Genomic DNA, 27,265 nt, shown 5'->3' with positions numbered 1-27,265 from the left:
GTTGAGTTCTCAAAGTTATGGTCATTTATTGCACTTTAAAGAAAAAATATTCCGTATTATTTGATGAAATGTCAAACTTTTCTTCGAATACCACTCATCATATTTTGGACAACTTCTGTTTGACAACTGCCCAATATTTCAGAATTGGGTGGAATTGAGGGCAGTTGGGTGGATTTATGTCCTTTTTGAAGAAATCTACCCCGTTGTTGTCTCGATACCACTGTAGAACTTCTCGACTGTAGTGGCAGCTTGCCAAATCAGGCCAAACTTTACAGGTTCATTGTGAGCCTTAATGTACGGAAGAATACGTTTTTTCAGGCACTCCTGCTTGTACATTTTGGAACCCATAGTCTTGTTTGCAGCTGCAAATACCTTGCCAGATCATATGATTTATTGCAAATTTATCGGCATTAACGAATTTGAAGTTGCTAGGGATATCACCAGGACCAGTGGCTTTTAAGATTTTTTCCGGGAAGCTGACCATAGTCCATCTTCACGTACGTTTCGTCGTCCATGAGGATGCATGCACTAGATTCTGCTTCAGTGTCCTGTTTGGTTGCTTACTTCTCGCTGACGAATTCTTCTGACGGTGCTTTGGTTGGCATTGAATTTCTTGGTGATATCATAATCCGACAGCCCTGCCTTAACCGTTCTCAACACCTTCAAATGCAGCTTCCGGTCCGTCGTTCCACTACAACGCTTGCTAAGATCCTGCCGATCGATAGTATGCCGCTCACGGAAACGTTTGAGAGCACTGCACATGGTCGATTTAGTCAATTTCAACGACTTCGCGATTTTTGAACCTGACCACGTCAGATTTTCCAAGTCGGTGTTCAAAATTAATTTTCGGTTCGCGGCTTCTTTTAAACAAAAGGAATCGTGACGAACTTTTCAGCACTGAAAGAGGAAACAGTTCAAAACAAATTGCTGTCAAAACATTCCAGATCCGACCACTAGGAGCACTGCAGTAAAATAAAAAGTGCGTTCAGATATTAAATTACTCATGCTTTATAGCATGTTAAATCGCACACATAATCAGGTATCCTGAGCACAAACGTTGTTTTAAAAAAATTTGATCATTATTCCACCATTTTGAAGAAAAAAAATCGCTTCAAAAGGATCGATTAAATCAGTGAGATCGATTCTTTTGACAAGATTGCGCTATGTTAGCACAGACAAAGGGTTAAAATTAAACCTACTACTTTAATCTGTTACCAAAGAAAAATCAGCAACATAAGCAAAGCTTACGTTTTTTGATAAAGAAACTTTAACAATTATTTTATGATATGCATGAGCATGATTGACCGCTCAAGGATGCATCTCTGTTATTGCCAGAACAGCTGTACTTAAACAGAGAACCAACAGACGTTGCTTGGGACTAGCATTCATCCTCAATGTGTAAATACTGGTGATCTAAAATTAGGCAATTCCAGCGCCGGCCACGTTCGAATGCTAGTCAAGAAAGGAATGGGTAGGAATATGTTGACGTAATACTCACTATAATAAGTCGAGAACACCTCTGCACTTCCACGAGAAATCACTACCCCACCAACAACGACGACAACTGCTTCTGAGAAGAGTTTGATATAGATCTCCAATCAACACGTCTTTCCTAAAACTCAAGTATGACTTATTTACGTATCCGCTTTTTTAACCAAATTTCATTACGCTCAGTAGTGTAAGGGGCTTGGGTTCTAACCTACGATCTTCTGCTCAGTATTAAAAAACGGTCACTCTAAGGCCACCGTGCCCCTTAAATCACAGCAAGGTACGACCGACGATCGTTCATTATCGGTTACAAGAAGCTATTACAATGAAATGAAATCACCGAGAGTAAGGTCTGTATCCACAATAGTCCGGACACATCAAAACTTAAGTTAAACACAAATTTCGCATTATATTTCAATTGTACTTGTTTATCTCAGATTCCTGGGATATGATTTAAGAATTCACGAAGCCAAAACATAGTTATTCGGAATTTGCATAAAACTTTCGATCTTTGTGCTCCAACCATCCATAAATGACGTAGACTATTTTTGACCATTTTTGACCCACTTCCTCCTTGTAGCGTGTTTTACCATACCTAATGTATGGGCGGTCACAAGTTCTGATCATGTATACATGATCCCTAATTTAATTTGTAGTATGTACATAAGATCTAAAGCCTTGGCTCATAGTGGCCTCTTACAGAAACTATCGAATTCTCTTTCTGAGAACGTATTCTGGAGCTTTTCTAGAATTGAAATTTGTCAAACACACTAATCCAGGCCTCCGTCGCTCGGTAAATTTTAAACTACAGAACTTTTCGGAAAAAGTTTAAAAATCAGTGAAAAATCCAATTTTTAGAAAATTTATTCCGACCTGTACAGAATTTGTTCAGTTTGCACCATTTATTGATGAAAAATAAAATTTATACATTTTCTTGATTTCTCACGTGTAACGGTCATTTGAAAATTTTACTGCTGTTCTGCTGTTCAAAAACCCGGTAAAATCCTACCGACTTCAGTGATCTGTTAAGGGTCTGTCCTCACCATTGTTTGATTAATTTAGGTAATTTTCATATTATTTGGAAGTGGGGAAATCTAGCAAAAAAAACACTAGCATCCCCAACTCGCAACATTTTTTAGTAGAAGGTGAAGTTTTTATAGTGAGGATGTGTAACAACAGCTATGAACCTGAAGAAAATCTCCAATATTTGTCATCATGTATGATAATTGAGATCTGATTACTTTTTATCATTTAAAATGCGCTGGGAAGCTCCCTAATGAACATACGTGTTTCAATTATACTTGCAAATTTTGACATTATTTGCCTGTTGCTTTAAGCAACTTGCTTACCCAATCTGATAAGAACTCTATAGTCCTGATTGTGGTAGGCCAAAGTGACTCTGTTAATAAGCACTAATACCTAAACATTTTTCTGCTCGACTTTTACGTCAAGGAATGCCGGAGTACCTAGTTGATAGAAGAAAAGCTAATAAATTACACACACGCCTGATTTCGTGTACGCGACCTGACAGCACAATGTGAAAAGGTGGATAATGTGGCTCATTTCACTTAAACCACTCGAGAAAATAAATTGAAGGTATAAAAATACTTGTACCGCATGAAAGCACGTAAAATTTTCCTCCTCAGTTACCCACATAGAAATCCTGTACGTGTTTCGCTTAGCTTGATAAATAGAGTCCATCAGTCTCGTCGAGTGTCAATCTAGAAGGCAACAGTAGTCGTTAGACGATGTTGTACGTTTACAAATTCGTTCATGCGTTTGCACAGAAAATCATCTCGGGCCCAGACACCGAGTCTGCCGTCATCCTAAGACACGAGGATTTCATCGTACTCTAAACTGAACGGATACAAACATTACGTTACCAAAGTTGACGACTTCCCGCGCCGTATCTTTTCTTCTGCCCACCCTCCGGCACCTCGGAAGAGAACCATTGAACCCCATGAGAATGTTTTGCGTACGCTTGGATGTTGCTATTTACGAGTACGACTATGCGCGATGTCTGCCAGCCTAGTCGCGACGAGACTTGTTGGAGCCAATGCATTGCAACCGCACCGCACTGTCTCCGAGAGGACGAATTCTCGTATGTCGTATGATCATCGCTCAACAAAATGTATTTGTCTGCCAGTTTGCTACGAAAACAAACTCAACCGTCGCCTGTTGCCAAAAATAAGCACCCAGTCCTCTGCTTAGATTCTGCGATCATGTAGTGATCCTAATCGTCTACTACCGTATAACTGTACTGGGTTGCATATGTAGGTAAGAGCGAGCAAGAAAGTTTTTCTTGCGCTGAAAGATCAACAAATATCTCCCAGACACCGTGACTAGACGGTGCGACGGTGAAAGGCTGTAAAATTAAATATAGCATACGGGAAGAACCGCACACAGGACAGACAGGCAGTAGCCGGAACGTCTGCTGGGGACGATCGACGGAAGGTGTCGCGCACGTTGCCGAGTGGAGACTTGTTTACGGATGTTGTTGTTCATTCTAGCGGAACATATGATTTCAATGGATCTTATGTCAGATGGTGATGAAATGTCAAGTAATGTGTGGATATTTGTTGGTTTGATTTGATTTGGTTGTTTGGGCATCGGAATGTTTGCTCTGAACCAGTGCTGTGCATTATCATAACGGTTATTGTACCTTGACGGTCATCCTCGCATAACCGTCACATCTCTGAAATGACGGTCAACTAGCATATCACTTAGAAACACCTCTACCTCACTAGACTGTCTTCATAAAAGTCATCCATGACAGTTAGATTAAATGACAAGGAGAGAGTAGCAAAATCATTCACTCACTGATCATCTCTTTTAGGCATTTATAAGTTGGAAGTGAGAATAATACTCCCTCATTTTCCTTTCTTGCTAAAAGTTGTTGAGTTCAGAACATACGAAACGTTTTGAAGAAAACGTTGGATTTTCATTTTCATTGTAAGAAATAAATATGTGGGTGTTATTACGTTACAATGTCGAAAAATATCCGTTTATCTTCAAAAATTCCATTTCTTAACATGTAAATTAAAGCCACTTTCACCTTTTTTATGATCCATCGGCAATATCAATTCTCTTTTGCGTACGCGTCATTGTTTACGATGCTTAATAAATCTCAAAACTGGCACAACCCACAATTGACAAGCTTTTACTGTCAAAACAAATATCTTTTCAACGTTGTTACATTTCGTGCGAAAAGTGAAGCGAAAAATCTTATATTTTTGAATTGCTCCGAAAAATTGCAAGGACCACCACGGAACCAACAGGTGCAAACCTCAACCTGAGCTGGGTTTTAAAAGCAAACGATCAAACTGACGTTTGTCCGAAAACAAGCAGATCCAATCTTGATACCCAATCCAGGTTGGAAGTGAATAATAAACGAATTCGCTATTAATTTTAGCGAAGGTTTATTGAAATACATTGCGTTTCATAGGCGTATCCAGAGGGGGGGGGCAGGGGGAGTATGACTCCCTCCTAAACTCAGCAACACAAAAGCTTTCGGGGAAATGGCGTTCGGTGAAATGGCATTCGGCCAAATTTTCCATAGTATTTTTTTTCGCCAATCCCTAGCTCGAAACCTGGCTAGCCCTTGTTGCGTTTCCTTATGGACTTCAAAGTAACGATTTAAAGTTTTCTTTGTTGATGGATACCAATGGTTGCTTTGATTGCTAGCCACAATTTAGAGGGGAATTCTAGGGGCATCCCACTCTAAACTTTGTATTTCTTGCGTTCTACACAGAAAGTTCTTACTGATATCTAAGATACCTGGAAATACTTAAAAATACGTACGAAATATTTAGCGTTAGTTTATTACCACCTAGGTTACCACAGTTGCCATACAAATTTAATATTTTTGTTTATCTAATATCATCTATCATTTTTCAGCGAACATTTGTAATGTACCTATCCTTTGTAAGAAATTCAATCATTTTTGTTGCCTTGAAGTGACGGAATGTTATCCCGATTATGGCTTCAATTTCGAGAACAAATTGAATGATGCCACGCATTGTGCTAGCACTCAAATATTTCACGCGATGGTCTAGCTCTGTCTAGCTGATAGTCGTGTGAATCTTCCACCCGTTCCTCGTTGATTTGAATTCCATCATTGTGCAATATGTGAAATTAGGCTATTGACAGTGTGACACTAACTGAAGTAGTTTAAACTGATCGGAGCTGAGTTAGAAGCTGTGGAGGCTTTCCACACCATTCACACCTTATTTTAGCCTCCCGAGAATCACATCTCATAGCTTCCAGCCGAATGTGTTTATCTAAAAGTGGAAGAAAATTTATAGTATTTGGAACCTTCGACGCTCTTATTCTAAACAATCGATGTTCAACCTGGAGTTAGCGAACCCCCACTGAACGAAAAGCACATAAAAGGAATTAGGCGATGTAGGCCGAGCAGGTGGGGAAACGTTGAGAATCGATGTTATAAACGATTATCAAGTCTTGACAAGATCGAAACGGCATATCCCCTTTTTGATAATTTTGGAATAGTTTAATTACTGTTTCTATAGGCCCTAGGTTTTTAAATCGTGTACCGCGTATATGAGGTCAGTGAGCATGCTCCACGGTCTGAAAATACTGCTGTAAACTTTCAGAAACGGTTGTGGTATGTTAAAACATGGACTATTTTGGAATCAATTTATACAAATTAGCTTTGGATTTATTTATACTAAATACAAACAAGCTAATGAAGTCGACAGTGAGCATGCATAAGGGCGAATACGCGATGATCGATTCTCTTCATAGATTTTCTCTTTGCATTGCTACAGCTAAGCGAAACAATTTTCTAGAATTTGTTCAATGCAGAGTAGTAACAGGTTGTATTGGCTATCAAAAGCAACAGCAAACGCACCGATAAACGTTAAATCTAGCAAGTTATTAACAAAAAAGAAAATCGACGAAGAGAATCGATCATCGCGTATAGGCCCTTATGCATGCTCACTGTCGAAGTATTCTTTTTATTGTGAGAATTGCATAAATTATTATTTCACAGTATTAAAATGTGTATACCCTCTTGACAACCTTGCAGACTTCTTCTTTATTTCATCGTGTCGCACGAGTCATCTGGTTGCCTCTATAGAACATAAAGGTAACGAAGCGAGTGTTTTGGTATCCTCAATCATCATACGAAACCTAAAAGCACGAAATCTATGAAGAGTTTAAAAAAAATCATTGACTTCCAGTAGGATACTATCTTAACTTTCTAGTCAGTACGGCGTAATCCAGCAATATATGCTCCTCAAATAGTGGCAGTATGGGGAGGTCCACCATCCCAACGAATAGTTCCAGCTGCAACAACTGTAAATGGTACGTTTCACTATCGTGGCTCACTAGCAAATGAGCAGCATAGCTTCGGTTGATTTGATCTGCTTGAGCATTGTCAAAAACTTTTACAATTCTGAGGCGAAATAATATGAAGGAAACTCTTGTTCTAAGACCTTGGTGATTTTATTGGACAGCTTAGAATAATGCCAGTTTGACGTCCTTTAATGCCTTCGGAATCTTAATGTTTGGTAGTGCATGGAACAGTCAGTTAGAATAGGTTAGAATAAATCAGTAGGGTAGGTGTACCAGTTATGGCCATACGTTCCTATTATGGTGTGTTCCAGTTATGGCCTATGGAATTCCCATAGGCCATAATTGGAACACACCATAATAGAAACGTATAGCCATAACTGGTACATCTACCCTAATTCGGATGAATGAAAACAGTCCAGTGAATATTCTACCTGGTTAGCTAAAAAATTGTTTACTTTGTTACACTATTTCATAAATCAAATTATAATACTTACCCATTAATTAACCTGATTACACATATAATTTAAATTAAAACTGGGAAAATTAGGTATAAATTCCACTAAATTCGAGACGAAAAGTCATAAATCGTCCAAGTTAAAACAACAAACAACTATACTAACAACCGGTCACTACGATGAAAACTATCCAGGATTGAAAATACTTAAAAATACTTAAGAATACTTATGACAGATTTAAAAATATTTAATTGATATTAGAACTAAAGTTTAGAGTGGGATGCCCCTAGGGGGAATTCCTATTTACGCAAGGATTTTTTATTGGTTTTGCTTTTTACGGATCCCTTGATACTTGGGCTTCGGTAATGTGGATAAGATATGCGGTTAGCATCCTTATTCTTGGAGCTCAAGCGTCACGATATCCGAAAAAATTAATAGCTGCAAAATCTTTATCCATGAATAAGCATTCGTGACTGCAGGAAGTACGTGTTCATGCAGATATGAATTCTCACAATAATAATTACTGGTTTTGATACGGTTGTATAACGCAGGATAAGAATTTTTCCTTGATACATCACAGCTATCACCTCATCTGTGATTTTGGAAGGGGAATGACCATCATAACCGTATTTATGCTCGAAATGAGATGATGGTCAATTTATATGTCTGTTTATTTTTCCTCGGTGATATGATGGTAACACATGGCAGATGTTAGTGATATTGCGAATGAGTGAGAAAAACAAAACAACGATATCTCACGGTTGTTGCGTCATACTGGTGAGAAGTTTAATGGAGAGAGGGTTCTCAGTTGTTTTGATTGTTAATCGTAGGAATCTCTTTTGTCAATCTAAAGGCTGTCAGTACCGTGATGCAACTCAGCACTGCTCTGAACTACAGCTTAAACTTGAAATATAAGGTGTCATCCACGATTTATGGAAGCGTTTTTAGCGATTTTTATACCCTCTTTTCCTGACATTTTAAGATGCTATAAAATTTTAAGTTATTTAATGCAGACAGATTCAAAGAGGTCCATGTTTGCTTATGATACAAGTATTTGCTGGATGGAAATGCAGAGTCAAAAATACCAGTGATTTATTCAACGTATTCTGGAATATCGTGGGAAGACATTTGAGCAAAAATATCAAATAGGTAAAGCTTTTACATGCTTTTGATTGACTAATATAAACACTATGTCAATAGGTGCAATTTAAACGAAACCCCACCCCAAGATACTCCCTCTTATCCTTCAATAATGTACCCCTCTAACCTCGGGTAAGCCACAAGTGTTTGGTTCAACTCCTACTAGACATAGAAATAAGTGAATATTTTTAAAAACAATGAACTAATAAATATCGGCTCAGCCGAGGTCGGTGGGATTTTTCTGAGGCATAAAAATCTCTGGTCACGTCTTCCTTCGGAAGGGAAGTAAAGCCGTTAGTCCCGGCCCATGTGTGTTGAATTGAATGGGTGCGATATCCTACGCAGGTGTGGAAGCTGCCTTCCTGCACATTAGATTGCCGTCAATGGATGGCAATCCATGTCCGTCGGTGATTGGCACTAGATACTGAACAGAGACCGACGTTAAATAAAGGAATTAAGAACTCGATATGAATTTCATTGATTTAGCGTATAAAAAATAATGTTGGCAAAAATTAATAAAACTGAGCAGACTGGAACTGAACTATGAACGTTGAAATAACGGGGCCCGTGTATTGACCACTCGTCTTTCAACGCTTGGTTAAATGAATTAGTTAAAGGCGTATATGGTGGACGAAAATCTTACATTGAGTGTTTCTCAAAATTGAGCGTACAGATGTCCTGAAATTAAAAAAAAACGGCTTTAAAAGCACAATTTAAAGAGATACTTTTCTGAATTTCTGAATCATCATGAATCATCATAAATTTATCAACAGTGTTGGGCTTATTTGGTTGCGTTTATTAAAAGTAAGAGCTATTTGAGAAAAAACGCCTTTTCATTGAAAAACCTTAATATCTTGAAATATAATGAACTAAACTTTTTCAAGTTTTGCTCATTTTTAGTCGTAATAAAGATTATTCATTTTCCACTAATTTTACTTAAATTCGTCCACTAGGTTAGAAGTTGAAAATTGGGCGTTTGCCAAAATAAATCTAACTCCATACAGGTTATTCCAATAAAGTCCAAAACTAAAACGATAAATCAATAAATATCTGTTTAACCACCAACCAAGATTAAAAAATATATATCTATTCAGAATGTTTCAAAAACTGTTCCATTAGGGTGTACGCTCAATTTTGCGATACATTGTAAGTCACACTTATGAAATTCAAATGTGTCGTTCATAAGTTGAGCCTTATGAAAGTTTTAAGTTTATGACTAGGCGATCAATATCAAAATTTATCATGCTCATAATGCATGTATTTTAAAGGATTGTTCTAATAATTTGCAATGTATTTTTTAATAAAATGAGTGATATTCTGTAGTTAGATGCAATCTCTATCATATTATCTATAGCTTGGGCCATCATGTTCAGTTTTTAAATGTTGATCCTTTGGCGTAGAAGTGCGTGTGGTGGCTTCCGGTTCCGTGGACCAACCATGAAAATCTACCTCCATACGATCATAGATACGCACTCATTGGACTTCAAACTTTTTCGAGTTTGCATAGTGTCCTAAAGAAGTTGTTCGTAATCATATCGATTACAGTAGTGTGCTTCAGCACATCAATATATTTAATGACGTGTATGAGGTATTTTATTTTAATATTTGTGGACTAGTTCTTAAGAATGGAATTACGTATTTTTGAACAGTCTGTGTGGCTGTTCTGCCAAAATTGGTAAACAAATAAATAAATAGATGTGAACTTTGACGTGATACAATATTTAGAAAAAATTCTTAGGCCAGAATCATTTGGAATTTATTGCATCATTTCCCAGGAATCACAAATATTTCAAAATGAGAAAATGACAAGCGATCAACCAGCCGAATGATAACGCTATGTCAGCAATGGAAAGCAATAATGATATAATCTTCTCTTTTTTCATGACAAACGGTCTTTGGAATAAAGCTCGATTGGTTCGGTAGAAGGAATTGATCAAATTGTTGGCAAGCTGCTTTACAAAGTAAAGCCATCATCTTTGGCTGTGTGTTAATGGGAATTTTGTTGTTGTCTTTTCTTAATTCCGATCAAGCTATGTCCTCAACCAAGTATATTGCAACAAAGCAGGCAAGCAATATATCATTATGCTCCTACCACTCCGACCGAGCTGTGTTGCAGAGAGGGTTTGTGGTGGTTGTCGTAGCAAGCGTTTTGACTGTATCGTTGGTTGCTTTATGTATTTGGATTCGCTGATCATTTCCTTAAAATCGCGCAAAACTGCTCGACAATATGATTATAGCCAGAGGTTGCGCATATATATATTCTGATATTCTGAATATCACTTACAAATCTTTATCATATCCTCGGAAATCCTTGGTACTGTTGATTTTTCTGGAAGTTATTGGAAGTTCATCGAGAGACTTAAGAGTTGGTTGCGACATCCAGATTAGGGAATTCAAATAAATCATGACATTCCTATGAAAACTGTCCGAATCTGTACAATATATTTTCCATAAAACGATGTTTTTCCTCTACTCCCAACGTTTCAATGGTATATTCCATCTTTTTCAAGGGATCTACAAAGAATTGTTACATAGCTTAAGATGTTTCAAAATTTACAATTTTGGTGACTTACAGAAAATAACGTTTTTTGTCAGGTGGTCTGTGATTAACAGTGATTATCGTCACTTGATCGAAATCTTGCATCAATTTACCTATAATTAATCGTCAATAAGTTGTCGGAGTCTAAATACACATTCTACAGTCATAATTACTATCAAACAGGCAAAACGAAAAAAAAAAAACGGAAAAGTTATCGGTCACTATTTTCTTTGCGCTAGTCACTTTGGATTTAAACCGTCTTTGTATCGTTCTAGTCAAGTGGGTAACATTTGTGGGTCAAATTGTCTGTTGGGTGTAAGTTGGTTGGTATTTGTCAATCTATTTGTTTGGTTTGTTTGTTTGTTTTCCATATTCATGGCACGTAGGAATTTAAAAAGCCCCCCTAAACGTATCCCACTTGGCATTGATTGGCCTGTTTTGGGTTTATCACTCACACGCTCACTAGCTAAACTTTTGTATTTTTTATTTTTCAATTTTCCTCGGTGACTAGCCTACTGTGTCCCAACCTCGGCGGTTACCGAGGCGGATGATGACAACGACTCCGAATGGGACGAAGAGGACGAGTCGTCCGAAGCGGACGACGACGGGCGGATCTACAAGAATCCACGGAATTTGCCCTCGAGCGAGTGTCCGCGAGACGAGGAGCAAGCGACGCTGCTGGTAAGGTCATATACTCAAACACCCTCTGATGTGACTCATAGCTGTGCGTGCACAATCCATTCTAATCATGCGATGCTATTTTTTGCCAGGGACAAAAATGTCTGCGAAAATGTTCCTCGGACGAAGACTGCAAAAGCAAGAAGAAAAAATGCCTCTGCGATGGTGCCTGTGGAATGTCGTGTATCAAGCCGGACCGAGAGTGTCCCCCGGTGGACAAACCGCCGATGGGCGTCGTCAATGTGTCTGGAAAACATTTCGGATCACGTGCTGTGTACACATGTCCCCATGGTTACCACGTGGTTGGCTTACAAAGCCGTCTTTGTCAGGCCGATGGAACGTGGGCCGGAAGCGAACCGATTTGCAAACAGAACAGTAAGTTTGTGTCGATCAGATTACAGTTTGGTTTAGGTAGTTACGATTTGTTCGCATTTCTTTCAGTTTACTGTCTACAGCCTCCGGTAATTGAACACGCACGGCATTCGGCCCTTCCGGAACAGGCGACGTTTGATTTGGACTCGACGGTTCAGTATCACTGTCACACCGGATATGCAACGGCTGGTTTCCCCAGAGCGAAATGCTTAGCAGTCGATGGACAAGCCAGTTGGTACGGGCCGGACATCTCCTGCGAACGTGAGTTGAAAGAATCGGTGAAAATAAAGTGGTGGCTTGTGCAAGAATGTTTTATTTTTATTTTAGCTCGTTCCTGTGGACAGCCATCCGATCCGAACCACGGATGGCATTCCGGTGAGAGTTATACCTTTGGAGGAAAAGTGACGTACCATTGCGGAGAGGGATACGAGTTGGTTGGAAAGGTCGAGCGGTACTGCCAGGCGGATGGATCATGGATCCCGAAGGAACTGCCTACCTGTGTTTGTAAGTATTATTTACGAAAACCAGATTTGTGGTTGCACGTTTAGAGGTTGAATGTTTGGAAAGCGGGCAGGAATGGTTCCGGAATCTTTGTGAACATCTAGGCAACTTTATTGAACGATGATCAGATTTAGATATTCGTGTATTGCGGATTATAATTAAACTTCATGACGCGGTATAATCTGAATATATTCGATCTAAGGTGACGTGTTATCACGTAATGTTACGTTCGTTAATACATTGGCTGTACAATTCTATGAGTTGTATGATAATATCTACCTTAGTTATCTCTTGTTACCTAACCTAGCCCGTGTAGTTCTGCAATAAGAGGGGAGGGATTTAAGGGGATATTTTAAACTGAATGTGAAATATTTCCATCACTATCCCAGCTTAAGTTTATTCATATTTTGAAGATGTGATATCATTTTTTATTCAAGATACTAAATATATTATGTCCTGATGTAGGGTTTTTGATCTAATTTCCGCCCTACTTAACGCAACCCGCGCTTCAACTTATCTTTTTCGATTCGATAAGAAAAGATGACTCTGCTATTGATGTCTTTTAAATTAATTGGACATTTCCAATTACGTACCTTGCGATATTGATAATGAGTCAGAAATTGTTGAGATATTGATAGTAATATAACACTGCTTCTTGATTCCAAATACCTCCTACGAGCTTCCATTCCGTCCTAGGAGCGCTTTTTTTGTTTTCGAGATCAATGGGTATAAATGTTCATACTTTGCGCTCTAATAGGCATTGTGTTGCAGATTATGAACTAACGCATAGGAACAAACGTATTATTGATATTATTGAGGTTTTGTGCTCGATAGAACGGAAATGGGCGATTACATCGAAGTAGCGTTCTATCTTATGTAGTGTTTTTGCAACACTACAGCGAACTGGAGAATGCAAGATTTTCATACGTCCCCGGGCTGCTTTTTCAACCTGTAATCAGAAAAATTTGAGAGGCACATTTTGGCTCTCGTAAATAAGCAGCAACATAAAATTTTACATCTACTACCCGCCGGCGCCATTTCAATTAAATATACCACCTTCTTTTGAGTGACATCTAGATAAACATATCAAAAGGTCGTCTCTGCACTGATCGATTCTCCTAATCGACTTTCTCTTTCGTTAATAACTCAGCTGCAAAGCCTTTCCCTGTTGTATCTGACGTTTTGGACGCTGGATAAGAACTTCCTTTATCAGACATGTGATAAAATTAGCGTGAAATCTTTTTGCATGGCAGTGGTTGTCAAAAGAAAAAGTCAATGAAGAAAATCGATCAATGCAGCATTTGAAATGTTCATCGAGATATATCACGTCGGATAGTAGACATAAAATTTCGTTTATCCTGATCATTTAAGACTGCCATAGCCGAGAGTCATCTCAAAATCTTATGATGGTTGAGAAGTCACATAAGTGGTTTGAAGTTTGTATGGATATTTTAGAGAATTCAGGCTGAATATTGCATTAGGTCCTTAGTAACATTGACAGATTCTCTTCGTTGACTTTCTCTTTGTATTCCCACGGCCATGTAAAGACATTTCCAGGTATTTTCAGCACACAGATCGATAAAAGAAGCTTTTATCTAGCATCTAATGCGACAAACACAACCAGAAACGGTTATGTGCTCATGTTATTAACGAAAGAGAAAGTCGACGAAGAGAATCGATCAAAGCAATGTTCAGCTTGAATTACTATACTAACTTTTCTCGAAAATGGCTTAACCGATTTTAGTGCAACCGATTTAATTTTGTTTGTATTTATTTACCATAGAACTTTGTGGAATTTCATCATGATTGGACGTTTGCTTCCAGAGATATTATCAAAATAGTGGATATTTGTGAAAAAAACAGTAATATTATTTTATGCGATAACTGAACCGATTTGAGTGGGTCTGATTCGTTTTTGTTTGTAATTATTTCTCAAAGAGCTCTATTGAATTTGATGTCGATCGGAGAAATGATTATTAATATATTTTTTTTCGTAAAACAGTAATACTCACTGACTTTTTTCTGCGATGGCTGAACTGATTTTTCATGATTAAATGTTAGACACTCAATATAAGGTCTGTTTCAGCATATCATTTTCTTACAGCAGCTTACAGCATTAGCAAAAAAACGAGTACTGGAACAGACATATAATAAATTTCCCAGGGGTAGGGGAAACTAGGAATTTCGATCCATCCAGTTAATGTTCATGATGGTACGTTAAAAATTTAATGCAAGTAGTCGGTATTTACTACAGAAAAATTAAGCTCAATTTTGAGAACTTGAGTGACATTTACAACGCATCATCATGAAATTAAACTAAAGATTAAGTCTCCCCTACCGAATCCCCTAGTTCACCCAAATAAACTACCAGCACCATCAGGTAGGCACCAAATCCTCCAAAACCTGATGGTGGTGTTGGCATAGAGGTAACTCTAAGACTAGAAGCTCCCGAAGAAACGTGCTCAACTTTTTGGCTCAGCTCTGGTACTCTCTTCGGTTCCAAGCTAATCAATGCACCCCTCGAAACATAGAAAAATCCACGAACCCCTCATTTTATGAGTCAAACTTTCATAACGGATCAAAACAAACATAGTGTAGTACTAGAATTTCGACTAGAATGGGGTACGGTAACCGATTTGCTTGGGACCAATAGGGTAGTCAAGTAGTGAGCCAATTTAAAATCGTTAATTTCCATCGGTTGGTGTTAGTTTGCGTGGGAAATCTAGCAGTTTAAGTTAATTGACGTTTGAAGTCATTGTTCACAATTTTTTTTAAATTATACTCTCTATAAGAGTATTAGCTTGGGTTATTCGTATTTTGTAGTTCATAAACTGTGTGATTTAAAAAATCCGAACAGTGAAAATTTAATTTTTTCTAACATCTAACTTAAACGGATGCTCGGTTACACAGTTCGAAAAAGTAGTGTAAATTTCCGTTTCTATGATGCACATATATCAATCAAATTTACATTATAGCTCGTGTAAATGTATGTGACAGTTAATTAAATATTCCAAATATTGTGTGCAACCTTCCATCTTTGTTAGCAATATTTCTTGAAAGTTGCTAGTTTACGTGAAAAGAAAATTTCTATCCATGAATGTTTGCATGGATGTTTACATCACTATAAAAATTCAGATTTTTTTTTCGGTATAGGATATTCAAAAATAACACTTTGTCGGGCCCTTCCCAAAATATTTAAGTTCAATAAAGTGACAATCAAAAATTAACAACATCTCCTAAAATATAATGCATCGCAGATATCAAGTAACAATTTGAGTTTTATGAGGGTTCTGTAGACCATGATTTAGACTTGTAAAATGCGTTAAAACCATGATAAAACCTGAAATGTTACTTGAGATTTCTATCTACTTCAAAATGGTGTATTTCAGTAAGATATATAAGAGACTTTACGCTGGTTCCCAACTTAGTATTCGATAAGCACTAGCACAGTTGTTAATTTAGAGCTTTCTAATAGTTCATGCATACAACAGAGTTATAACATAATAAAGAATAAAAAAGGAAGTTATAACATGTTAAAGCGCTATCTTGATGGTGGTTTCTGTGTTGCAATTATTTGACAACCGTTATAACATGTTATAACTGCTCAGTCTGGACAGCGTTTAAGCACGTACCATTTTTGCATTAGTATTACTGTGTGGCAAGTACAAAATCATAGTCTATGTCCAGAGGAGGCGAGACATTTTTTTTTCATCCCGAAATATTCCTTAACTGGGAATTGATCAGAGTCACCCCAGCATGGTTTTTCTTTATAGCTGCGCCTTTTCGGAGGCCTAAGAGAGGCTTTTAGTTCATCTCAAATCTATCAAAAATATACGAAAATCCATAGCTTGAAACTGGAATATTATGGATTGTCTATAAATCACGCTTCATAGATCAGTTCACACAAAAGCTAACATCACCTTTTGTCTACCTTTTATTCTGCGTTCTCGATGATAGCAGGGGTGCCAGATTTGCAGACATGCCTTCATGATGAAGACATTTTAAATTTTGTGAAGACTTTTATTTTCCGCAGACATTATGAAGACATTTCATGTTTTGTGAAGACTTTTAAAGACATGAAGATGCTTTGAAAATGAAATAGATTTTGGAGCACACAATAGAAGATTTTGAACCATGGATAATGACACATCATCATCCTCATATAATTTATCCACATATTTTGCATAGTTATCTTCCCATCCAGGGTTGACATGCTCAATTGTTCGCACAATTTACTCATTTGTTAATAGCTCTGCACTCACTTAACGCTATATGGTTTTGCTTGAAGAAACTGATAGAAAATAGTTTGAGGCTCATATAGGTACGTGAAATACAGTAGATTTGTATTCAGGCGAAAAGCTGTTCTCATTTCTGCGTCACACACCGGAGCCTCCAAATCACTCTTACTGTCATGGTCCGCAACTGGAGCAACGGAAGATGCTGACATCATGACGAAGACCGGATGGTTTTGTTTCCCAAGCACGCTTTCGTCGCTGTTGTTGTGCGCAAATGCGCAAATTCGAATCATATGGACTGGCAACTACTGATACTGGACCGATCGTGCTGAAGTGTTCCTTCCGGTCGTCAGCAGCATACTTATCGTCAGCATCACCATCCAACACCACCAGTAGTATCTCACTATCATCTGTATCACAATGACTTCTAGTAGTAATAAAGCTCCTATTGTTGATTGTTAGCCAATCCGATCGTCATCGACCAGACTGATGCACGTTCCGTCCGGTACCCTCAGATGCAGACTGGTGATCTGGTCATCTATACCAATCTCATCATCATGCGACAGAGGACAAATATCATCGTCCATCACCATCGTCCGTCTGGCTGGAGCAGATATTCGCATTTGTACGTATTGGTTTCATACTGTTCGCAGGGAAGGTTTTGGCAAAATTGAACTGCGATGATTTGTTTTCCTGCGTCATCCATTCCGTCTCCAGTAGCTATTTGATGGTAATACGAGTTTTGGAATTTTTTGTCCAACAGCGAAAGCAACACGTACTCCAATTCTTCGTTGATTTCAGTTGAATGATCAGTTCGGCTTGCAGGATTTCCTCAATGTCCACAAATGGGTTCCCGAAGAACATCAACAAGTATAATGTCATACCGAGAGCCCACAGTTTCAGTTCCAGGCCGGAGCAGCGGTTGCCTGCTAATACTACCGGACTGCAGTACTCGGTCATGCCATAGAAGTTAGAAAATAGTTGCCCTTCCTGTAGGAACGTCGCTGATCCGAAGTCAAATAAGCTGTCAATCAGTCTTTGATGTCCCGGTGCAGAATGTTCAACGAGTGCAGGAAAGCAACCAACAACCCGCTTCTCCGTCATCACGAGTCTTGATTGATAAACTCGAACAGATCCATCCCGGAGTCGTGGATTTCCATCACAACTTGGAAGAACTTGTCGTTGAACATGTTGACAATGTTCAGATGCTTCACCTGCGTCAATCGGTCAGTTTCGGAATTTCCCACTTCTCCTCGGTCTTAATCATAAACTGCAGCACGAGCTTCTACTTCAGTATGAACTATCATCAGCAACCTATCCAAGTTCCGGTAGCTCAGCTTCACATACCCGTACGCGCTTTTTCCGAAATTCCTCACCAGCGTGTAATATTTGCTGTACTCTTCGTGGATCAAATCTTCACGGCACTGTGACATACGAGAGTGCTACGCAGCAGCAGGATTCTTGATGGCCTGCCCAAGCAAATTGTCTGCTGTTGAACGTCAACGTCAGATTCTGATGCTTATCCTCATCCTCCAGGTTGTTGTACGATGAATCCGTATCCCGGCTTACCCAGATGCAGTAGAACTTCCTCCCGCAGGTAAGCATCTGATTCGAAATGGTGCACAGTATGTTGATCACGTTGCCATCGTAGTGATTCGCTTCCCCGAGGTACTTCCCATCCGAAAATATCAACTTGCGTGATCAACACGGAATCGGAAGCATTCCAACGGCCGAATGTCGTTTCTGTTGATGTGAACATTGTCTTCGACAGACCGTACGGTTTGACATACCAAAATAAAATGTTTGAGCTGTCAAAATATCGGGTTGCCAAACATACAATTATTCACAAACAAAGACTGGCACTCTCGGCAAAGCGTGGCACACTTGAGGCAAACTGAGAAAATTTTTGGCGCAAAATAAGTGTGTAGAGTGACCACCCCTTGCTCGGATCCTACTCCATCAGTTGCTTAAAGTAAAACCAAAACCAAAAAACCAAACCAAATGAGTGAAAAGTTATTAACAAAAGAGCAATTTGTGTGTAAAACGAGTTTGCCAACCCTGCCTATGTTTATGAAAAAATTCATAATATTTTATTTTCATCCCATTAATTCTTTTCTATTCCTATGCATTCATATAAATGTTTTTGCAAGATATTTGGAACAACCCTAATTATTCTCCTGCCTATGTCGATCTATTCTTTTCATCCCGGTCGCATACCATAGAAGCGCTGTCAAGTCTTTTTTGAAATAAAATACATCCTCCAAAGTGCCACTCCACCTGTTATGAACAAGGGCGTAACAAGGTTTCATAATAGATGAGCCAAAATCTGATCATATTTCAAAAGAAGAAAAATCTCCTGTGAAAAATCATTTAAGAGCCTTGGAAGCTGATTGATTTTTCAATCTTCAAGTCTGAAATTATAAATGTTACTTAAGTTCAAAATATCACAAATTGATTTATGTCTCAGATATAAAAAAAATAATAAAAATCAGTTTCGAAGAGCTTCAAACTAAAAGAAAATAACTTCAAAATCTTAAAAATTTTCAATGTGCCATAATTCTAAAATGCATAGAAGACTTAGACATTTGATTTATTTTGAGTTTAGCAAGTGTAAAAAGTCCAGCATTTCGAATATTTTTGTTAATCATCCATCTTCGGGATATTCATAACTCAATTTCTTTAGTCAACACTTATGCGAAGTTTTAGAATCTTAATTTTAAACAAATCAAAATCTTGATTTTTTCACCGGCTGGATTCTTGAAATTGTGTCTCGTTTATCTTGAAGCCCTTCACATGATTTCGTTGCAATTCGGCCAAGAATTTCTTAAAAATCATCTCATATACCCATCTTGGAAGTCCGACTATGGTAATACCCACATAATTTTCTTCAAAACACTTTTAAAATGCTCTAAGGATAGCTCTTGAAATTCGCTTTAATTATTCTCAGATTTTCCTAAGAATTCCTCCCGGAACTCACTTCTCCTGAGCATTCATCATGAATTAAGAGGTCATCAGAATTAAATTGGAAGCGTTCCTTAGATTTCGCTTGAAGTTCTCCTCTCAACTTAAATCTTATCTTATCTTTCTTTATTAAAGAGACTATCAGCCGTCGGCTGGTTTATCAGTAGGAAACCCCGAAGGGGGTGCCCCAAATAACAAATGTTTCTCTAATACAGAGTTTTTTTTAGGGGGGATCCTGAGGGAGCTCCTGAAATACAGAGTTGTTCAAAGAATAGTACAAATACCGTATGCGTGATTATGTTTGCACCATTAAGCAATGCCAAAATTAAAAAAAAATCTCAAAAATTTCGTTTTCGAGTTTTTTTTTTATTCAAAGGGGGGATGTTTCTCAGAGTCTTAAACTATGTTAATCATCGATCGAGTTTTCACTTGCTGCAATTACGGCCTCCACACGTTTCCGGAATGCATGGTAGGTTCTAATAATGTAGTCTGGATCCATTTCTCTCCAGGTACGGGTCAATGTTTGTCTGAGGCTTGCTGTACTCGGGTGGCGTTTAGAACAGGCCTTGGCCTTCATGACGCGCCATATTGAATAATCCAGCGGATTAAGACCGGGACTGGATGGCAGCCACATATCCTTCGCCCAGAACGGAAGATGTTCCTGCAACCACTTCTGAGTGCGGTTCGAGGTGTGGCACGGAGCCCCATCTTGTTGAAATACAACATATGGCTTTGGACCGTACTGTTCTTTGATCCACGGAAGAACATACTTACTTAAAATCCAGATGTAAACCTCCGTGTTGACCTTGTCGCCTTCTGGAATGAACACCGGGTCCATTTTTTTGCCATCGGAAGCCACCAATCCAAATACCATAACGCTAGCAGGATGACGTTATTGTGCTCATCGGCCACGTCTTTTACCGGAAGAGAATTAATATACCTGTAGGTTCTGAAATTTGATACGGGATCGACGGTAAACATGCTCTCATCGGTGAACAGGACTACCGGATTTTTTCGCTTAAGGAAGTTCAAGATTTTCTTGCATCGTTTGACTCGTAGCTCCCGTGCCCTCGACTTCGCCCCGAAATCTTCCTTTACGATTTTCCGAGCCGTAAAGTCACTGATCCCGTGTTCTTTTGCCATTGTCCTTATTGAACGCACTGTATGCACCCGAATCTTCCTTTTGATAGCAGCGATAAACATCGGAACCCGAGCTGACTTCGGACGACCTGTGGCCACCTTCGCGGATAGTTGTCCTTTCTTTTCTCGGTCTAAAACCCTTTTGACGGTCACCGGGACACTCCCACGGCGATTGAAATGTCTTTTTGCGACATTTGCGCGTGGGACATCTGATGATGTGAAAAGCGGCATATATGTGATGTAGCACTTTTCTCGGCTGACAACACTAACCCGGATTGAGACACCCATCTATGGACGGCGGAGACTGCAGCATGTAGGTTTCTGCGGAGAGCCATTAGGGTGAGACCTACTGTAAAGAGTACATTGTCATCGGTGTAGACAAAGATAAATATCTCTTTTGGGAGTCCAACGAATACCCCGTTCATCGCGACCAAGAAGATGGTGACCGCAATTACAGAGCCTTGCGGGACACCAGTTCATTCACCGAAAATCGATTCCAACCTGTACTGCAATAGTATATTCAGAAGTTGTGAAGAATTTTGCTATATCAATGGACTCAAATTTGTACTGGACGGCACAAATGAACAATGTTTCAAAATAAATAGTTTTTGGTCTGCATTCATTAGTGCAGACTGTACCCCTAAACTGGGTGATGCGAAGACGCGCCCCAAATTCAAATCGAGTATGATGGATTGAATACAAGTATTGGAATCCTTCAATATTAAAAATAATCCAGCTATTTGTGATGGGATGTAGTGAAAATTTAAGTCTCATTTTTTTCAAAACATCAATATAATTATTCTAATTTTTTCATCACAAATTGGTACATTTTGCATCTCCCTTCTCTTCCACGAACTTACGAACTTAAAATAAAACAATCGAAGAGTCACGATTGAGCTTCAGGCGAAATGCACTTCGGTAACGCTTGCTTCAAACCGATGGCGATAAATCAATTATTTTAGCATTGCCAATATTAGGTTTGTTCCCGTACTTGCTTTTTTGCTGTAAGTTGCTGTAATGTTTCAACAATCTTTTACCCAATTGAGCTGATTTTTTGTATGCGATTAGGGCCAACCACAAACTTGACACTCAGCTAAAATAAAAGTCAGCTCAATTGGTTAAAAGACTGTTGAGAAATGGCGGTGGGTAGACGGCACCACCAACCGTACAAATCGGGGATTCCTGTATTATTGTCTTGCAGCAACTTACAGAAAAAAAAAACAAAAAAGAAAATACACCCCAACAGGCCTGGGTTCAATCCCAGTCGGCGCCGCCGGGATGTTCTGAGGCATAACATCTCTGATCACGCCTTCCTTCGGATGGGAAGCAAAGCCGTTGGTCCCCGGTTCATGAGTTGATGGGTCGATAGGTAGGGTCCAGGTGTGGGAGCTGCCTTTCTGGCACGTCGGTAGCATTGGTGCTCAGCACGGAAAACAAGATCGACGGAAAAAACAAACCAAAGGAAAAAAAAAAGAAGAAAATACGGGAACAAACCTATTGAATAAAAAATCACCCAGCCCCTAAACATATTCGTTTGAAATTAGCCCAAAGCCATCTACACTGGTCCAGTCAATAAGGTTTCACAGGGTTTTTGAATTGCGAAACTGTGCTAAGTGCGTAGCTCCACTATTCAATTGTACTGTATGTTCTATATACATCTATTTCTTGCAATAAAATTCGAAATTTTCAACTTGCATTCAATGCTGTTACAAGATATACAAGTATATCTAAAAATTTTGCGAAAATTTCCAGTTGGGTCGTACATAGGCCAGAATCAGTTCATTGCTGCTACTATTGCTGTAAAATGTAGATCAACTCTGTAGCTTGTGCAGTAAATATTTTTTGTTTGGACGGACAGGGATTTTCATTTATTACAGGTGTAGTTGATTAAGATTTTTTTTTCCCGGATAAGCAAACTGCCTTTATTTTATCTCAGTTTTTTTTTTCTGATTATCATGGATTGGCTTTTCAAAGATACTGCGAATCGGTATACTCTCATTAAATCAGTGATCCGACAGCATCGTACAATTTGTTTTACAACAGTCGTGATTTAACTCATGAGCAAATCTTGTGATGCATACAAGTTGGACGGTACTGTTGGCCTTCATTGTCTTTGATGCCGATGGGTGCCATATACTGAAATAGTCCTATACTCGAATCATTGGTTTGGAAGTTAAAGCTTTGGAAGCCTCTAGCGAGGGAAATCACGACTAACTATTCAATGGACGTAATCATCCGTAATGGTTTTTGGGGTCCCTAATAAGGGATGAATATCAATTATGAATTAGTTAAATCATTTTTAGAATACAAATATTACTTGCTATAGCCCATACCTGTTCGATACTGATCTATTTCCTACACACTTTCTGAACATTCAACCTTGTTATATATTGTCTCTTTATGGTCACCTTAATCCAAAGCGCACCTTCCTTTATCTTAAGCACAACCAGTTGCTGAGTGATCTTGTCCAATGGTCTTAATCAAATCAAACAAGCAAACAAAAACTGCACGCAAACTGAACGTGATTGAATTGGACGGCAACCGATCCTATGTGTTCGGGGCTTCAAATGCATTATTGTCACGCTTAGCCTTGCAAAGATACAATTTTTTTGGTTGAATTTTTTTCCAGTTTTTCTAAAGAAAAAAACAAGGAAAAACCTGTGACAAACGCCATCCAACGTATTAGTCACTGCATTCCAATTTAGTTGATAGGATTTACAAAACAGAACAATCTGAGCAAAGTGCGTAGCTTTTTTGAATTCAAACCTAGGTCAACCGATCGGATGGATGTTCCCGAGAGAGTGTGAAATAACCTGCCCATAAATTAGATGTATAGTAGTACTTTGAGAGATAGAACAAGCGCTAAAATGAATGTGTATGATTTTCATCGCTGGGCTATAATCAAAAGCAGCGAGGCAAGCAGAGAAGGAATCTGAAACATTGTACGCAAATGTGACATTTATTTCTTGAATAAAATCATTGCCGCAATCTCTAATACTTGTTTCATTTTCATTTTGTTTTCCTTCGGCTCGTCTTCTATTGGCAACTTTATTTTCGACTGCGAGAAACGGTTGTAATAAAAAAAAAAAACAAAACAAATCATTAACCCAGAGAAGAAGAATGCAAAATGAATAACAACGGCGAGTATTAGTGATTGGCGGTGGTGCTAACCGAGTGGATGTTAGCGTTGGCCCGATGTTCACAGGGGGTTAGAATGGTGGAAGATTTGAAAACCGGAAATTCCTAACGTACTCATGGATCATGTGATGATTTCAAGCTTTCATGTTGTCCATTTTGCAATCTTCTTCTCTTATTTCATTTACAATATAGTAGAAGTATCACAATTCCTTCGCCATAAGTCTTCGCATGAAATGTCTTGGTAGGATAGTTGGGGGACACTAAGGCCACTGCTTCGATTATGTGCTGGAGTAGGTAACTTTCACTTTTCAAAGAGGTTGTTCGACACTGACTTCATATACATTTTTGCTAAGATCCACTATCTTGTATTTAAGGTTGCAAATTCTCATTTCTCTATAAACATGTTTATTTTTCCGAATTATTAAATCCTTAGATGATATATGGGGCTTGTAATTTACAAGAAGAGATTTAAAGTATGCGTTTGACACATAAAACGTCTTTTAAATGTGTCGAACCTCTTAACGGAATACCTTTATGAAGAGCTTTGAGTATGTTGGTTTATTTCCTTTAAATTCCGTTACAATTGCTTGTCTTTTGACAGATACGCGTATTTCGTCTACTACTTGCTGACTTTATCAGTGCCAAGTGGTGTTGATCGCATATGTGTCAAAAGATAAGCAATTATAACGGAATTTAAAGGAAATAAACCAACACACTCAAAGCTCTACATAAACCGTGTCAATTTCGCTTTCAGATATTCGAAAAGAAGCGAAATTTTATAGCGAAATGAGTATTTGCAACCTTGTTTGAATCTGCAATGTTTACAAAAATCATTCATTTTGGCAAAAACATAATTGTACCTTTGGAACGGACCAATTCCACGCCAAATCGGTCAGTCACCAAACTTGACTATCTTCGATCTGAATGATACTTGGCACATATTTTCAGTATGATAGACCAAGTATTTTCCGCAGGAGAGGAGACCCTTTTGACTCAAGGGTAATTTTTGAAAAGGGCATATGTGTTTTTGCACACATACTTTTAAAAAAATGTAGTTCGAAAACAGTTGGTTGTAGAAAAAAAATTTACTAAGAAGGAGTTGTAGGAAACTAATAAGGCTTTATAAAAAAATATGCACGGAATTTTTTTTTCGTTTTTTTACAAAAAAAAAAATTAAAAATAAACCTCAAAATTCAAATAACAAAAAAAACGTATTTTTGATTTTTTTAATAAAAATTTGAATAGAAAGCAGAAGTTTTGAAAACAACTCCAGGATGGACAAACTTTTAATAAAAAAGTTTTTCTAAGAGCAACTTTTAAGGCATTTTTGAAACTTTCATTATTTACGGCAAAATGTTCAGTTTGATGTCAGTATATGAATATAAAAATCATTTCAAACGATAGTGCTCCTATCGATAAACTTCCTAAATGTAACCGTTTTCAAGATATTTCAAATTTACTTTCATCATAATCAATTTTTTGTAGAAAATATGCCCTTTTCGTAAGTTATACGTGATTGTCCATCAAATATGATAAGTTTTGCAAGATATGCATGTACTTACCTTCAACTTACCCTTGCACCAATAGACTATTGGAAGATTGGTTTTAAACTTATAAGATAAATAAGATAAATAAATGAAATACCCATGCGTTTTTATTTGCATCTTACATTTATTACTTTCGATCGTCTTTAATAATAATAATTTGTATATAAACCTTTTCGTTGAATATATTTTTATTTGATGAACTTTTGATTGGTATGTTTTTATATGTTATGAATTTTTAATTCTACCTGATTCTGAATAATAAATGTAAAAAGGAAGAATAGCAGCTTGTTGATTATTCCAGTAACTACTTTGGGCAGCATCTTGAAGAACAAATGAATAATTTTCGGAAAAATCACAAATTATGACAACTTCTCCATTTTTAAGAGTATTTTTTGTATTTCTCAAGAAACTAGACTGCTGAGTTTTAATATAATCATGGGATACCAGTTTTTCCAACTTTTCGCAAAAATAAGGAACAAATCCATCTACTGGTTTTACAAGTTTCTCTAAACTACATCGATCCGTTGAAACCCATTGTTCAAAACATATTTCAGATATACCCTGTTCCTCGAATTTTTCTGAAAAACTTCTTTCAAAATCTGAGAGACCTGGGCAACGTTCGCATTCGCGGAGGTAACAATGATGAGCTGCATAATATTTCTTCAAAATAATGGTTGAAATCTTTTTCGAATGAATATTTTCTAAGACAATGAAGCATTAAATTAATATTTTCATGGATGGTACAAACACACATATTGTGAGAACCTGAACTACCAAGTAATTTGCAATGCTTTGGTTTAAGTGCTGCAAATGAACTAAATCCAATGCTATTTTTACTAACTTCTTGAAATTTAATAAAAGCTTCTCGCAATGTACAAACTAAAAGTCGCTTTTGAATATGAATCTTCTTACCTTCCTTCTTCACTGAAACGTAATCGTTTAGTCCTGGCGTGGCTCTGCTTATCTGGTCGCTTTCGAAGAACTGCAATACCTCGTTTTTAATTTCGGGATCCAAACCGTGTCCTAACCTTTCGTTGGGGGTGGCCAATACTCCTTTCCCGTTTGCCAAGCATCGAGCTTGCAATACAATGTATTTATTTGTTTCAAACTCGTCCATTACCGTCGTTACACTCGTCAGAATCCTTATTTGATCGTCGCTCGATGAACCTGGATCAGCAAATCTCTCCTTCAGTTTTCCAATCATCTCATTGTGTTCCGCAGCTTTCAATTTAAGTTGCTCCAGGTCATCTTCTTCCGCTTGAAAACCAAAGATGCGTTTCTTAATGCCATTGGTAATGTCCATATACTTTCTCCGGGGATAGTTAACATTCTGGAATTTTTTTGTCGATATTGGCGATACGTTGATACCAGCTATGCCAGCTCAATATTATGCATCCTGGAAAATTGTTGCTCTCCACTATCTTGAGATGATGCTGTTGTTATTGACGTAGTTGATGGCATTTCTTCGAGGCTATGTCGAGATGTAGATGGCTGCGGTCCATGACTGACGGTTGCACTTCTAGTTCCAGATTTTCAGCACATGGTTCGATTCTATTCAAATTCAAGCGACACGTATCATAGATTGATAGAGATGTATCCAAATTAAATTTCCACTCTAGGAACTTATGCTTTTCAATCAAATTTTCGGATAATTTACGAAGCTTTGACGAACACCGTTTATTAGGAACCGGCTTGGAACACTCGACCTTCTTGAATTCTATATTCAAATTATACTTGTTCATTCAAAAAGATGTT

General features: G+C 38.1%; 1 protein-coding gene and 1 pseudogene across 1 annotated transcript in view; one reads left to right on the top strand and one right to left on the bottom strand.

Annotated features, from left to right (window-relative positions):
- Nucleotides 1-27,265, top strand: part of Hasp (Hig-anchoring scaffold protein) — a 90,235-nt gene that overhangs the window by 9,759 nt on the left and 53,211 nt on the right. Inside the window, exons 2-5 of the mRNA XM_065218589.1 lie at nt 11,450-11,619; nt 11,709-11,991; nt 12,058-12,249; nt 12,316-12,492. Of these exons, the coding sequence (XP_065074661.1) occupies nt 11,450-11,619; nt 11,709-11,991; nt 12,058-12,249; nt 12,316-12,492 (822 nt within the window). The remainder of the gene's footprint in view (nt 1-11,449; nt 11,620-11,708; nt 11,992-12,057; nt 12,250-12,315; nt 12,493-27,265) is intronic.
- Nucleotides 17,183-19,718, bottom strand: LOC135698553 (PAS domain-containing serine/threonine-protein kinase-like; annotated as a pseudogene).

This window comes from Ochlerotatus camptorhynchus, unplaced genomic scaffold (assembly GCF_037179485.1).
Source record: "Ochlerotatus camptorhynchus isolate MF236.1 unplaced genomic scaffold, CSIRO-AGI_Acam_v1.1 ptg000090l, whole genome shotgun sequence".
NCBI classification, from domain to species: domain Eukaryota; kingdom Metazoa; phylum Arthropoda; class Insecta; order Diptera; family Culicidae; genus Ochlerotatus; species Ochlerotatus camptorhynchus.
The sequence above is the reverse complement of the archived record's forward strand: the minus strand, read 5'-3'. Positions and strand labels throughout refer to the sequence as shown.